The following is a 13,075-nucleotide window of genomic DNA, read 5'->3' as shown; positions in this document are numbered from 1 at the left end:
TACAAATTTCAGCATGGCCAAAAACAAGCAAATAATGTCTTTGTTTTGATGTTCTAGACCTCTTGATAGGGAATCAGGATTTCCCCAGGGCTCTGGGGACTATATTTGAGAACCACTGTTAAAGTATGTCTTCCTAAAAGGATCCTAGGCTGTGCAAATAGAAGGTGTCACCTTGAACGGGTCTATGACTATGAGAGATAATTCCATGTGACAGATGCTTAAAAGGCAACTTCTGTGTGTTAGGTGTCATGTTAAAGAATGAAGAGGTATGTAGAATATGAGAGAAAGAAGTAAGAAAACTTACCGGTAGACATGCCCATTTGTAGATTTGTAAATCTTTGGAGTAAAAAGTAAAAACAGATCTCTGAATTTGTTGCTTATTTTTTAATACACATAACTGATAGAAAAATACATGAGGCATTATACAACTGATTCTTACATCCTCCTCTCATTGTTTAATGGTAGTTATTGCTTACAGAAATCCTGCTTATGACAAGCACTTCGCTAAGTACTTAGCATGCATTATCTCATTGAATCCTCACAACACTAGAAGGAAAATTTTACAGATTGGCAAGCACTGTGGCTCAGAGAAAGTAACTTGCTCAGAACTGCAAGGCTAGTAAGCAGATGTGTTTTTCAGGGTAAGGACTGGATTCGAAGCCAAAACTTTATGACCTCCAAATTCCTACTCACTATTTATATACCAATGCCATCATTTGCATTATACAATGCCTAGAATTTTTTTTTTAAATAAGGAATGGTAAAAAATATACATATCTTCTCTCAGATACCCACTAGATATGTTTCTAAAATAACTAACAGTTTATTTACTTTTTAACATAGTTTTGCTAAAATGGAACAATAACAAGAAAAATAATAACTTGCAAAACAGGAAAAAACTGGTCTGAAAATAAGAACAAATATGGAATTAATCCGGTAGATCGGAACAAAGACATACTGACCACTTACTGTGTGCCAGACATACGGTGTGCTAATGTAGCTCACAGTCCAATAAGTGAGATAGATATATAATGATTACATTAACATTTATATTAGTTAGCAATCATTAATGCTAAGTTCTTCCCACTAAATTTTTGAGAAAATTAATTGTCTTAAATGCTGATTTTGGGGAAAATGGAGTATTAGGGGATAGAGCTAGGTTGTTGAAACTTAAGACAGATATCTCCATTACATGATATTTTATATATAATCTATTTTTTTGAAAAGCACCATTTATTCATTTATTTTTATAACAAATTCGAATTGAGTTTGGCACAGGGACTTTTCAGTTGTTCCAACCAGTTGTTCTCATTGCCTGTGAAATATATTTTCTCAGGACTTCTAGTTGAAGAATGTTTTCCTTTTTTGGATCAAATATTTTACATTCTGTTGTCATAGAGGAGGCAAATTAGATAAGTAAAAATAATTCTGATATTAACTCAAAATAAAGGGAGACAAATGTCATCTTGCATGTTCTCCTCTCCTGTTGTTGAGCGTCACCACTTAAGACCTGAAGTTCTGGGTAAGGCTCAGTCCTCTGGGTTAGGCTTGTCATTGAGAGGTGGATGTATCCATCTGGGAAGCTTCTGTTTTAACCTGTTACCACCCTGGAGCAGCCACCCTCTACAGTCACCTTTCTAATAATTTCTCATTTTCTCTATATAAAAAAGACCACAAAGTCTTGGCTTATTATAAGTAATCTAGTTCACCCCATAATGATACAGTGAATTATATACTTTCCTGAACTTAATCATTCAAGATCTCACTTCCTTCCCTGCAGGCAAAAACCATTATATTTTACACATGGCTCCCAGCTGGTTTTCATTGAGGCCTTCAAAACCTATTTGAACACTGAGAGGTTTAAGAAGAGCTGCTTTATCTTTCTGGGTAGACTTTTGTCATGGTACCATTTTGTCCCTGTGTTTTTAAACTTTTCAGTTTTGAAGGCAGAGGAACAACATGTGCCCATATTATGGTTGTGCTCTGTCACAGGGCAAGGAAATTTGGGGTTTTATTTTGAAATTCATGTCTCCTTTGAATATATTTACAACTTTTATTTATTCATTACTATCTTTATGTCCATTTATGTACATGTATGTCATTATTTCAGCCCAAAGAGATTTTGGCAAATAAATAAGAAAGAGTTTATTAGACTTTTAACTTTCTATATGTTCATATCCTATCCACAACTTATTCATCAACATGTAATTGTTGGAGATAGGAGTATGTACTAAAAAGTTTTGTAAATTAATACCTCCAAATATGATAGACATTCCATAAACACTTGATAAATCAACTTCTTTTTTTTTACTCTTTTAACCCAGGGTGGATTGTCTTCAACATAATTCATTTTAGACACGATAAGCACCTCTGTTGAAGAAGGCAACCATCAGTCAAATGTAAATCAACTATCCTCTTGAAGATAGAAGTACTAATGCATCCTTCTTGTTGTTTTTATGACAGTGTTGCTATTTGTGATAGTGTGTTGAAAGTCCAGAAATACCTTACAAGCTGGGTTTTCTTACTTTAGTTTTCTTATTATATGACTATCTCTCTTTTCTCTAGTAACTGTGGCAGTTTCAAGCTCTACTATATTTCTGGATAAATCAGATTATGATTGCAATTCATTGTGAGGGCATTCTGTCACCTTGACAGTAAAATGCCAGGGCCCTACCTGCTTTGGCCCTGGCCACCTGACAGTTGTCATTTCTCTCTAGCATAGGACTATTTAAAGTAGGGCTACTTTCTGTGATGATGGAAATGTCCAATACGGTATTGCACAGTGCGGTAATCAAGCACATGAAATGTGGCTAATATGACTGAGGAACGAAGTCTTGTTTTGCTCTGTTTTTAGTTTTAATTAATCTAACAAAATGTAAATAGGCACATGTGGCTAGTGGCTGCTGTTCTGAGTGGCACAGCTCTAACATGCTGCCTTCGTTGATGTTCTTCAAATACACCAAGGATATTCTTCCCTACTGGCTTTTGCTTCCTGTTTCCTTTGCTTGGAATGCTCGTCTGTGTGGCTTGTTCCTTGTTTCCTTCAGACCTCTGCTCAAATGCTGCCTTTAAGGAGGCTTCCTTGAGTCACCATACCTAAAATGACTTTTCCTCTCCCCAGCTCTTGTCTTTATGAATTACTTAATGTTTTGCCTGTAGTATTTATTACTACCTGATATTTTACTTACGGTCTGTCAACTCAAAGTCTAGAGACTGTTCAATTTTCTTATGTAATCTTGCTCTTAGAAGGCAGAAGAACATAATGTTTAAGGGCATGGCAGATCACCCCCTTTAAATCAGGCAGATCTGGGGGTGCCTGAGTGGCCCTATTGGTTAAGGTTCTGACTTTGGCTTAGGTCATGGTCTCGTGGTTCATGAGTTCGAGCCCTATGTCAGACTCTGTGCTGACAGCTCAGAGCCTGGAACCTGCTTCAGATTCTGCGTCTCCCTCTCTCTCTCTGCCCCTCCCCTGCTCGCACTCTGTTTCTCTCTCTCTGAAAAATAAATAAACATAAAAAAATAAAATCAGATCTGTTTTAGAATACCAGTTCTGCTACTTATAAGCTATGTGACCTCACACAAATTAGCTATACTCTCTGAACTCCAGTTTTCTCATCATAAAGTGGGATGTAATACCTATCTGCAAGATTCTTGTGAAAATAAATAATATTAACATATTAATAGCATTTAGGCCAGTGTTTGGCTCATAAACTTTATATAAATGCTACTGCTATTGCTACTCCTCCCACTGCCATTATTATTATTATTGTCACTACTTAGACATTTCAGTGCTATGAACACTAATTGTGATATCGAAAAATCCACAAGAGAAACTATGAAATAAAACCCTTTGCAGAGATTATCAGAGAAGAAGTATTGACTAAATTGATTTTAAGTTCAGTTGTGTTGGAGAAAAATCTAAAACAAACTAGGCTAGAATGAATGGTAAGGCTTCAGTTTGCAAAGAACGAGTAAAGGGTGGATGGCTATCTCCACAGAAGGATATATTCTGTTATTTAGGGAAATCACATGAAGAGAGATGGTGGGTTTTACAAACAGAAAAGAAGAAAAGATCAATTACTGGTCCCATGTTGAAAAAGAGGAAAAAGGATGAGGCTGGAAAGTTTGTGGACTTGGGCAGTTTTTTTACATAAATACTGGGAAGATACTCCATTAACCTTAATTTAAAGCATCTGATTCTCAATTTTTGGCTTAGGTCATCATAATCCCAGAATCATGGGATAGAGCCCCATGCCAGGCTCTGCCCTGGGCATGACGTCTGGTTAAGATTCTCTCTCAGGGCAACTGGGTGGCTGTCGGTTAAGCATCTGACTTCAGCTCAGGTCAGGATCTCATAGTTCATGAATTCAAGCCCCATGTTGGGCTCTGTGCTGATAACTCAGAGCCTGGAGCCCGCTTTGGATTCTGTGTCTATGTCTCTCTCTGCTCCTCCCCCACTCATGCTCTGTCTTTCTTTCTCTCTCTCAAAAATAAACATTAAAAATAATTTTTTTTAAAGATTCTCTCTCTCTTTCTCTGTCCCTTTGCCCTTCTCCCCTGCTCATGCCCTCTCTCTCTAAAATAAATAAAATGGAAAAAAATGTAAGAAAATGCAAAGTTCCTACCCCTGCTGTTTAGATGGGAGGATATTAAGAGAGGGTTATATTGATCTCCTTGTCTCAGAAAGACCGTCTTATAAGCATTAGGCTCTACTCTACTTTTGCTTAGAGTACTTAACACCACTCGAAGGAAGCACCGCATGACATTTAGAATTCCTTGATTGTTGGGGCGCCTGGGTGGCTTAGTCAGTTGAGTGTACAACTTTGGCTTAGCTCATGATCTCACGGTCTGTGAAATCCTTGAAAATCCCATGTTGGGCTCTGTGCTGACAGCTCAGAGCCTGGAGCCTGTTTCAGTCTGTGACTCCCTCTCTCTCTGACCCTCCCCTGCTCATGCTGTCTCTCTCTCTCTCTCCTAGAAATAAATAAAACATTAAAAAAAAAAAAAGAATTCCTTGATTGTTGGGGCACCTGGGTGGCTTAGTCAGTTGAGTGTACAACTTTGGCTTAGCTCATGATCTCACGGTCTGTGAAATCCTTGAAAATCCCATGTTGGGCTCTGTGCTGACAGCTCAGAGCCTGGAGCCTGCTTCAGATTCTATCTCCCTCTCTCTGCCCCGCCCCCCCACCCTTCTCTGAAATAAGTGTTGGGGCACCTGGGTAGCTCAGTCGGTTAAGCATCCGACTTTTTCCAGCCCCGCGTCGGGCTCTGTGCTGACATCCAGCCCAGAGCCTGGAGCCTGTTTCGGATTCTGTGTCTCCCTCTCTCTCTGACCCTCCCCTGCTCGCTCTCTCTCTCTCTCTCTCAGAAATAAATAAAACATTAAAAATTGTTTTAAAAAATGAATAAGTGTTAAAAAAAAGAACTCCTTGATTGTCATATTAATAAGCCATTGCAATTGATTAGTGAAGACACGCAGGGTTTTTTTCTCTTTCTGTTTTGTATTTTGGGGTTTTTTGGTTTTTTTTCTCTCTAAAAATTGTGTAGAGATAATAAACAACTTTCTGCTTGGAGTATTTAGAACATTTTAGAGGAATGAAGATAGTTAAGACACAACCTGGAGAATCTTTGTCTCAGGTCGTATGCATACTGTGATTGAAAGGGAATTACAGCCAAAGAAAAGGGGCAGTATGACCAAAAAACTTCATTCAACCCTTTTGGTTACTTGTGAGACAGTTGCACATAAAAGCTGCTCATTTTGTCATTCTCTATTCTGGCTGCTCTCTCCTTATGTGCTCGAAGATGCTAGAAATGTCACTTAATCTTCATATAAATATTGTCATGCCACCCAACTCACTATAAAATATTGTCTGACCAAAATAAAACATTTCTCTTTGTGTATAATTTCTTTTTTAAAAAATTTATTTTATGTTTTTATTTTTGAGAGAGAGAATGGGCAGAAGAGGGTTAGAGAGAAAGGGAGACAGGATCCAAAGTGGCATTGCCACTGTCACTTGGAAACCTACTTTCTCACACTGACAGCTCCCTGTGTGTATAAGTTCCAGTTTAAAGGCTTTTCCTGAGATGCTGCATATTTCCAGGTTATTCTTGATCCAAATAGCACCTTCAGGAGGAACTGTGCGCATTAAAGAAAATAATCTGTGTGAAGTTCTTAGCCTCACATGGCACAGAGTAAGCATTCAGTAAAGGGTAGCTATTCTTGTTCCACTATTTCATGTGTGGCTTCCCTACGTGCGTGTGTTAGGACTGCTAGAGTCCGTGAAAGGGGAGGTGAAGTAGGCCTGTGGGTTGGACCCAGGAGAAGAACAAACCCTATCATGCAGAAAGATTATAGTAACTTCAAAGTATAGTTTTGGAAAATCTCTTTAAATTTAACCAGTGTAAAATGGAAAACCCCTAAAGAACCAATCTAATTATTTAACTAAATGGAACCATTATGCTGACTTTTACTACAGAAGGCAAGCATAATTTAGAAAATGGGGCATTTTAATTCTCTTTTGTTTTCCAATTAACACAATTGCTCTAATAGGGGGTACTCGTGCTTGAGTATATATGTTCTTTGAGTACATATTTCATATATAATTTCAGTGTCTATCTTTCTCTTTCTCAACAAAAAACCCAAAATTCTCACCTGTTGACATGGTGGTTCATTTATGACAATGGTCAGGCAGCCCAGATTATGACCTCAGAGCAAATATCTTCTGCCATCAAAGTTACATGAACAGGCCCACAGCTCAGCTCTATGTTCCCTTCCGGCTATAATTAGGATGTTGAAGTAACAGAGCTCTCATTTTTTTGCTGATGCCAGCTTACCACAGCAGACCACATGAGTTTACTCTTAGTTGAAAGTAGTAAAGAAAATGCCAAGAACATTCATTTTAATTGGTCAACATTATATGGACCTTTAGTGCCACTGTTTTATGGTCCCGTATTTTAGATTTCTTTCTGCCACCAGCTGTCAGCTTATTATGATGGATATTCTTATTTGCATTTGATTATCCTTTTTATTATTTTGATTGTTACATGATTACTAATAATTATTTGAAAAGTTTCATCCTCTTCTCCTTGTTATTAAATTCCATATAAAAGGCTGACATTTTCACATTGGTAGGAAGTTACTTTTTTCATCAGGTGGTCTCTGAGACTGAAATTGATGGCAGAGATTTTTTTTCTTAAATTCTTGCTTTGATGTTGATATTTCCTAGCCCAAGAAGAAAAAAATGGGTCATACGGGTAGTGTGTTGTGGTGGTAGTAGTGGTGGTGGGGATGGTGGTACTATTGATTCTTTAATGTCAGCAGACATGCTTTCTTCTGCACTGATTATTGGGTTGATTTCCCCCTGAGTTCTGGAAAATGTTTAATTTGTTGCTTTAACACAAAAGAGGCTGCATAAAATATGAGAGAAGAGTAAAAGAGAAACGTGTGTTTTTTAAAATGTGAACTCACTATTCATTCGTAAAGGCTTTGGAAGGACCCAGAAAGTTAGGCATTGATCCAAGTATCGGAAATGTGATCTGTCTTTGGAGTTGACATAATGCTTTCTAGTGGGGACTATCACAGTAGCCTTTTAATTGTAGAATATTGTTGCTGGTGTTACAATGTACGAGCAGCAGCTAAGGCTACTCTCTAGGATCCAGTGATCCTCTCCTCTGTCCAAGAAGCCCATCTCACATGGGCCTGGGATGGCAGCAGACACAAATCATTAGGACAGTCTCCTCTGCATAGCTTTCTTTCTTCGGTCAATTGAAGAAGTTCACTAAGTTAATATTAAAATAGGAAATTATATCATGGAGGAGATGATGTTGAAGATCAAGAATAAGCTTGCCTACCTAGTGTCAAATGACAAAACTAAAATGATTTAATAATGAGTTTGGTGTCATTTATTCAAGGAAAATAACCCATGGGTTGAGGGAGTACGGTGCCTCACATATAGTAGAACACTCTTCCTGAGGCATTTGGGCAAGATCAAGTTTTATAGGTCATTAGCAGTAGCAATACAAACAGAGTGTGATTGTCCGGGGTTGAATATCTGACTTTGTTTAGAAAGATCGAAGAACAAGAAAATAAATATAGAGTATTGGGCTTGGGGATTGGCCCACTGTACTGTGTACTGTGCTTCTGGTCAAGTGGAGCATTTACAGGAACTCAGAAGTTCAGTCGGCTGTTATGGCATCACAGGCAAGAGCAACTCTATCTTGGGTCTAGAAATTTGTTTAAACATTAGTCTTTTTTGTTTTCTGTGTGTGTGTGTGTGTGTGTGTTTATTTTGGAGAAGAAAGACAGAGTCTGAGCGGGGGAGAGGCAGAGAGAGAGGGAGACACAGAATCCAAAACAGGCTCCAGGCTCTGAGCTGTCAGCACAGAGCCCAATGCTGGCCTTGAACCCACAAACCACAGATCATGACCTGAGCCAAAGTCAGGTGCTTAACCGACTGAGCCACCCAGGCATCCCTTTGTTTTTTAAATGAGTGGGGAATATGTAGAAATATAAGAGAAATTTAAATTAAATACAACAACTAGAAAACCTTAACATTAAGGTTTAAAAAAACAAATTAGGGAATGTATGCAAACAGAATTTTAATAGTTTATAAAGTGATATTGAGAAGGCCCACCGATTAGAGTATAGTCATTTAAAATTCTTAATTTAAGAAAAATATTATATCTTTAAATTAATTTGGAAGGTTTACATTTTTTAAAAACATTGTTTAAGGATCAATATCAAGGCTAAAAGAAAATAAACACAAGTTCTTCCTAATTTTATGAAGTATTGATTTTTCTGGCTGAAATGTCAACTATTCCTCTGTTATACTCTTAAGAGTAATCATGAGGCTGATGGTAATAATTACTCTCATTTATTGAATGTTTGCCCTAAGCTTGAGGTGGACAGACTGTCGCCCATGGCCAAATCTGATCTGCCACCTATTTTGTAAGTAAAGTTTTATTGGAACACGGCCATGCTCGTTTGCTTGTATATTACTTATGGCTGCTCTCACACTGCAAAGATAGAGTTGAGTCATTGCAACAAAGACTCTAAGGCCCTATAAAGCCTCCAGTATTTACAATTTGGCCCTTTACTGAAAAAGTTTGTCAACCTCTGATTTAAGGTAAGCACTATTCTTTACATCCATTCTGTTATTTAATTCTTACAGCATCCCTAGAAAGTCAGTGTCTTATCTTTCTTTTATAGATCATGAAATTGAGGCTGAAAGAGGTTATTCCCTTATACAGGGACATCCAACTAAGTGAAAGAGTCTGGACTTGAACCCATAAGGCCTGTACTTTCTCACTGAGTCCAGTTTCTTTGCCACTAGGCTTTAGAGAGGAGGCAGCAGGGAAGGCTCTGGAGCCAGATTGTTTGAATGCAAATGACCTTGGGCAATAAATGACTTAACTTCTTTGTGCCTCAGAATATAAACATTAGCAAACTTATTTTTAACCTCTTGTTTTGTAAATGAGATTCTGAATCTCCAGAAATTCTTTTAAGTTTCCGAAAGACCTGAATTTACAAAAGACTACAGCATGACTCCAAAGGTAGATAGACAACACATGTTTAGAGGAATGGTGGCTTTGGAAAGGTGAGATCCTGCATCATATGTTAATATATACATATTTTTAAATTTCAATTATCAGGTCCTTCATAGACAGCAGTCACAGCCAGCCAAGGAGAGCTCCCCTCCCAGAGAAGAAGCTCCACCCCCACCTCCTCCGACTGAAGACAGCTGTGCCAAAAAGCCTAGGTCTCGCACCAAGATCTCCCTGGAAGCCCTGGGGATCCTCCAAAGCTTTATCCATGATGTGGGCCTGTACCCTGATCAGGAAGCCATCCACACGCTTTCTGCTCAGCTGGATCTCCCCAAACACACCATCATCAAGTTCTTCCAGAACCAGCGGTATCACGTGAAGCATCACGGGAAGCTCAAGGAACACCTGGGCTCCGCGGTGGACGTGGCTGAGTATAAGGACGAGGAGCTGCTGACAGAGTCCGAGGAGAACGACAGTGAGGAAGGCTCTGAGGAGATGTACAAAGTAGAGGCCGAGGAGGAAAATGCCGAAAAAAGCAAGGCCGCGCCTGCTGAAATTGACCAGAGATAATGTGAACTCCTACCAGGCAAAGCAATACATCGGTCCAAGGATTTTCTGTTTTAATTTCTTTAAAAGCCTTTTTTTTTTTTTTGCTTTATTTTATTTTATTTTTGTCTTTTTTTGGTCTGTTTTATTTTTCTTACCTTTTTGACATTTTTTGTTGCACAGGACACACCTATAGACTGAATAAGTTCAGTATTCCCGAATCAGACATCGCCTTGGCAAAGACACTAAAGTGTTACACTTTTACAATTGACTGGATCATAGTAATTATAATCACAGGAGACTCTGCCTTCATTATCCTTGCACTTACGGAAGAGACACCAGGCAAGTTCCAGGACGAAAAGATCTACGAAACAAATGAAGGAAGCTACAAGTGTGTGTGTATATGTATATGTATATATCTCTATATATTTACATATATATATTAAATTGCATGGGACAGAGAACTTTACAATCTGAAAGAATAGACTGTGAAATGAGTTCTTAAAGAAGAGACTTGTTTATGTATTAAAAAAAAAAAAACCACTTCACAGTGAGTCGCTTTGGCTTTTTGATAAACTGCGGCCTGCTCTCAGGGTGGGGTGACTATTTTTGAATTCCTATTTATTTTCTGTGTTTGTCCCTGATTTTTTTTTTTTTTTAATTCTATGGCTTCCTATCTGGCAGCTTGATGGGTAATTTTTGAGGTATGTATTTAAACAAAATAAATCAACACTGCCAAAAAGAAAGAAGAAAGGAAAGTGGAAAAAAAAAATCAGGGCACCTTAAAATGATACAAGTCAAATTGCTCTTAAGACACAATGCACACTTAAAATGACTCGACGTGTTCCGTTATTCAACTTGTCATTACTGTAGTGAACAGATGCATTTCTGTGGAATTCCAAATGAATAAAACTGAAATTCAGTACAGAGAAAACTTGTCTTGATAAAATAACGTTTTGACGTTGGACGTATGGAATTCATAGTATGAGCCACATTTTATTGTGAAACTTATTTACCTGTTTGTGGCTTCATATCTTAAAATGAATAAGCCTGCTCATTTAAAAGTTGTTTGTTGTTGCTGTTTTTTCTTTTTTCTTTCTTTTTTTTAATAGAAAATAGTTCAATGTAATGTTAAGTTAGAAAAGAAGTTGCCACCGAGTTAATGGGGTTCCCTCTTAAATAAACCTCCATCCTTCCATCTCCCAAAAGATGTTTCCTATTTCTGTTTCACTTTGGGCTTCCTCTTCTTCGTCCACATTCCATCCACCTGACCAAACTTCTAGAGTCCCTGCTCTCACATGCCTCGTCCCTTCCCTGGTATGGCAGCCCTAATAAGAACCTTTCTCTGAATCATTGTGCAGCTCCAGGCAATAGAGTAAGCGAAGCGATTTCAGTGGAATCACCTACTCATCGTAAACGGAAACATTTTCTCAGTTACCGACATAGCAATTACCTTACGTAAAGCAGAACTAATGCCGACTGGCTGTTTAGTGGAATGAGCATTAAAGCTGCAACCTACTATAGCTCTCCAAACCTACTATAGCTTCCTCTCAGAAGCACCAGTAGCATTACTTCCCACTTGTACTTAGAGTAATTGCAAGAGGTGACCTCACCTTCAGGACTGGCCTTGCAAACCTAACCCATGCTTCAACGTAGCCGCCAGACAGTCCCACACGGTTGGATTTTTTTGGAGTTCTGCTCTCATGCAACCTTGTCAAAGACCTCATGCAATATCACTTTGAAAGTTATTTTCTGTTTACTACACAAACATTGTAATATAACTGTTAATACTATTTATATATTTGAAAGGTATAAAAGGTAGGAGTTAAAAAAAAAAAACCTCTATGTGTAGATATTAACTCAGAACTTACAATATACAGGGAGAAGACATGTTGCAATACAAGCTAATTCTAGCTGCTCAGTAACCTCTGGAGTTTTTAAAGGGACATTTTCCTGTACTTTTTCAAATAACGATGTTGAAAAAATTATCTTGACACGAGCGTCACATACCTTTGCAAAAGGATGGCTGTTTGCAGTTAGGCCCTGGGCCCATCCTTCTGCTGCCGTAGTATGCTGCAGCTTTAATCCGAAAGTCCACGCTTGCTGCTTCCTGATCTCCGAGTTACTCTTTCCAAATTGTCTTCTTACACTGTTGCTGAAGGTCACTCTGTACACGTAATGGAAACTGATGTTGCCAAGCTCTTACAAGGTGGTTCATCTATCGATGGCATCCGCATTTGGTATCTTTTACACTTCAACCAAAAATTTATTAGGTATTTTTCAATGCTAAGTCTTGCCTTTTATTTTTTAATTTCACTGCCAAGTTTGCAGTGATTCTAAGTGAATCTGTGGGCATTTTAGCCTGTGGTCTTGCCAGATCTTTGCGAATTACAATGCATATATGTCTATTTATTCAATATCTGTCATATAATATCTATTTGGAAGAAGAAACTTTCTCTTGTAGTGCCTCTTGACAAAGCACAATTTCCCGCCTTTTTTTTTTTTTTGTGAAATGAAAAAACAAATTGTGTTTTATTGCGGTATCAACAATGTGAATAAGGATTAACATATTGTAAATGTTCTTTTTTCCATGTAAATCAACTATCTTTGTTATCACTAAGTGATAATTAATTTTTAACTTATGTGCATTGTTAGGCTGTTAGAATTTTTTGGTTGTTAAAATAAAACGCATTCAATAAATATGACTTCGTTTGTCAAGTATTTTACTGGGCATCGCCTTCTTTCCCATTTAACCTTTCATGTGGAGTGAGACCTGGTGAGTGTAAGAAACATCCGCTCCCTTGTTTTAGAAGTAAGGCAGCAGGACCCACAATGGCAGATGTTTGAGTCCTGTATGATGCGTGGATTTAGTTGTATATGTGAATTTACGTACATCTCTATGTGTTCATAAATGCATGCAGGCTCACATTCTGAAGCTGGCCACGGGGAAAGCCATCTATCCAAACGTTTTGTTGTATACAGACAA

General features: G+C 38.1%; 1 protein-coding gene across 3 annotated transcripts in view; it reads left to right on the top strand.

The window, feature by feature from the left end:
- SATB2 (SATB homeobox 2) overlaps positions 1 to 12,794 on the top strand; it is a 190,775-nt gene extending 177,981 nt beyond the window's left edge. For all 3 annotated transcript variants that reach the window (XM_077745765.1, XM_077745764.1, XM_077745766.1), the window contains one exon: positions 9,652 to 12,794. In XM_077745765.1, the coding sequence (XP_077601891.1) occupies positions 9,652 to 10,113 (462 nt within the window). In that variant the 3' untranslated portion in view covers positions 10,114 to 12,794. The remainder of the gene's footprint in view (positions 1 to 9,651) is intronic.
- The last annotated feature ends 281 nt before the right edge of the window (positions 12,795 to 13,075 follow it).

This window comes from Crocuta crocuta, unplaced genomic scaffold (assembly GCF_008692635.1).
Source record: "Crocuta crocuta isolate KB4526 unplaced genomic scaffold, BGI_CrCroc_1.0 scaffold564, whole genome shotgun sequence".
Classification (NCBI taxonomy): Eukaryota; Metazoa; Chordata; class Mammalia; order Carnivora; family Hyaenidae; genus Crocuta; species Crocuta crocuta.
This window is presented reverse-complemented; position numbering and strand designations above follow the sequence as displayed.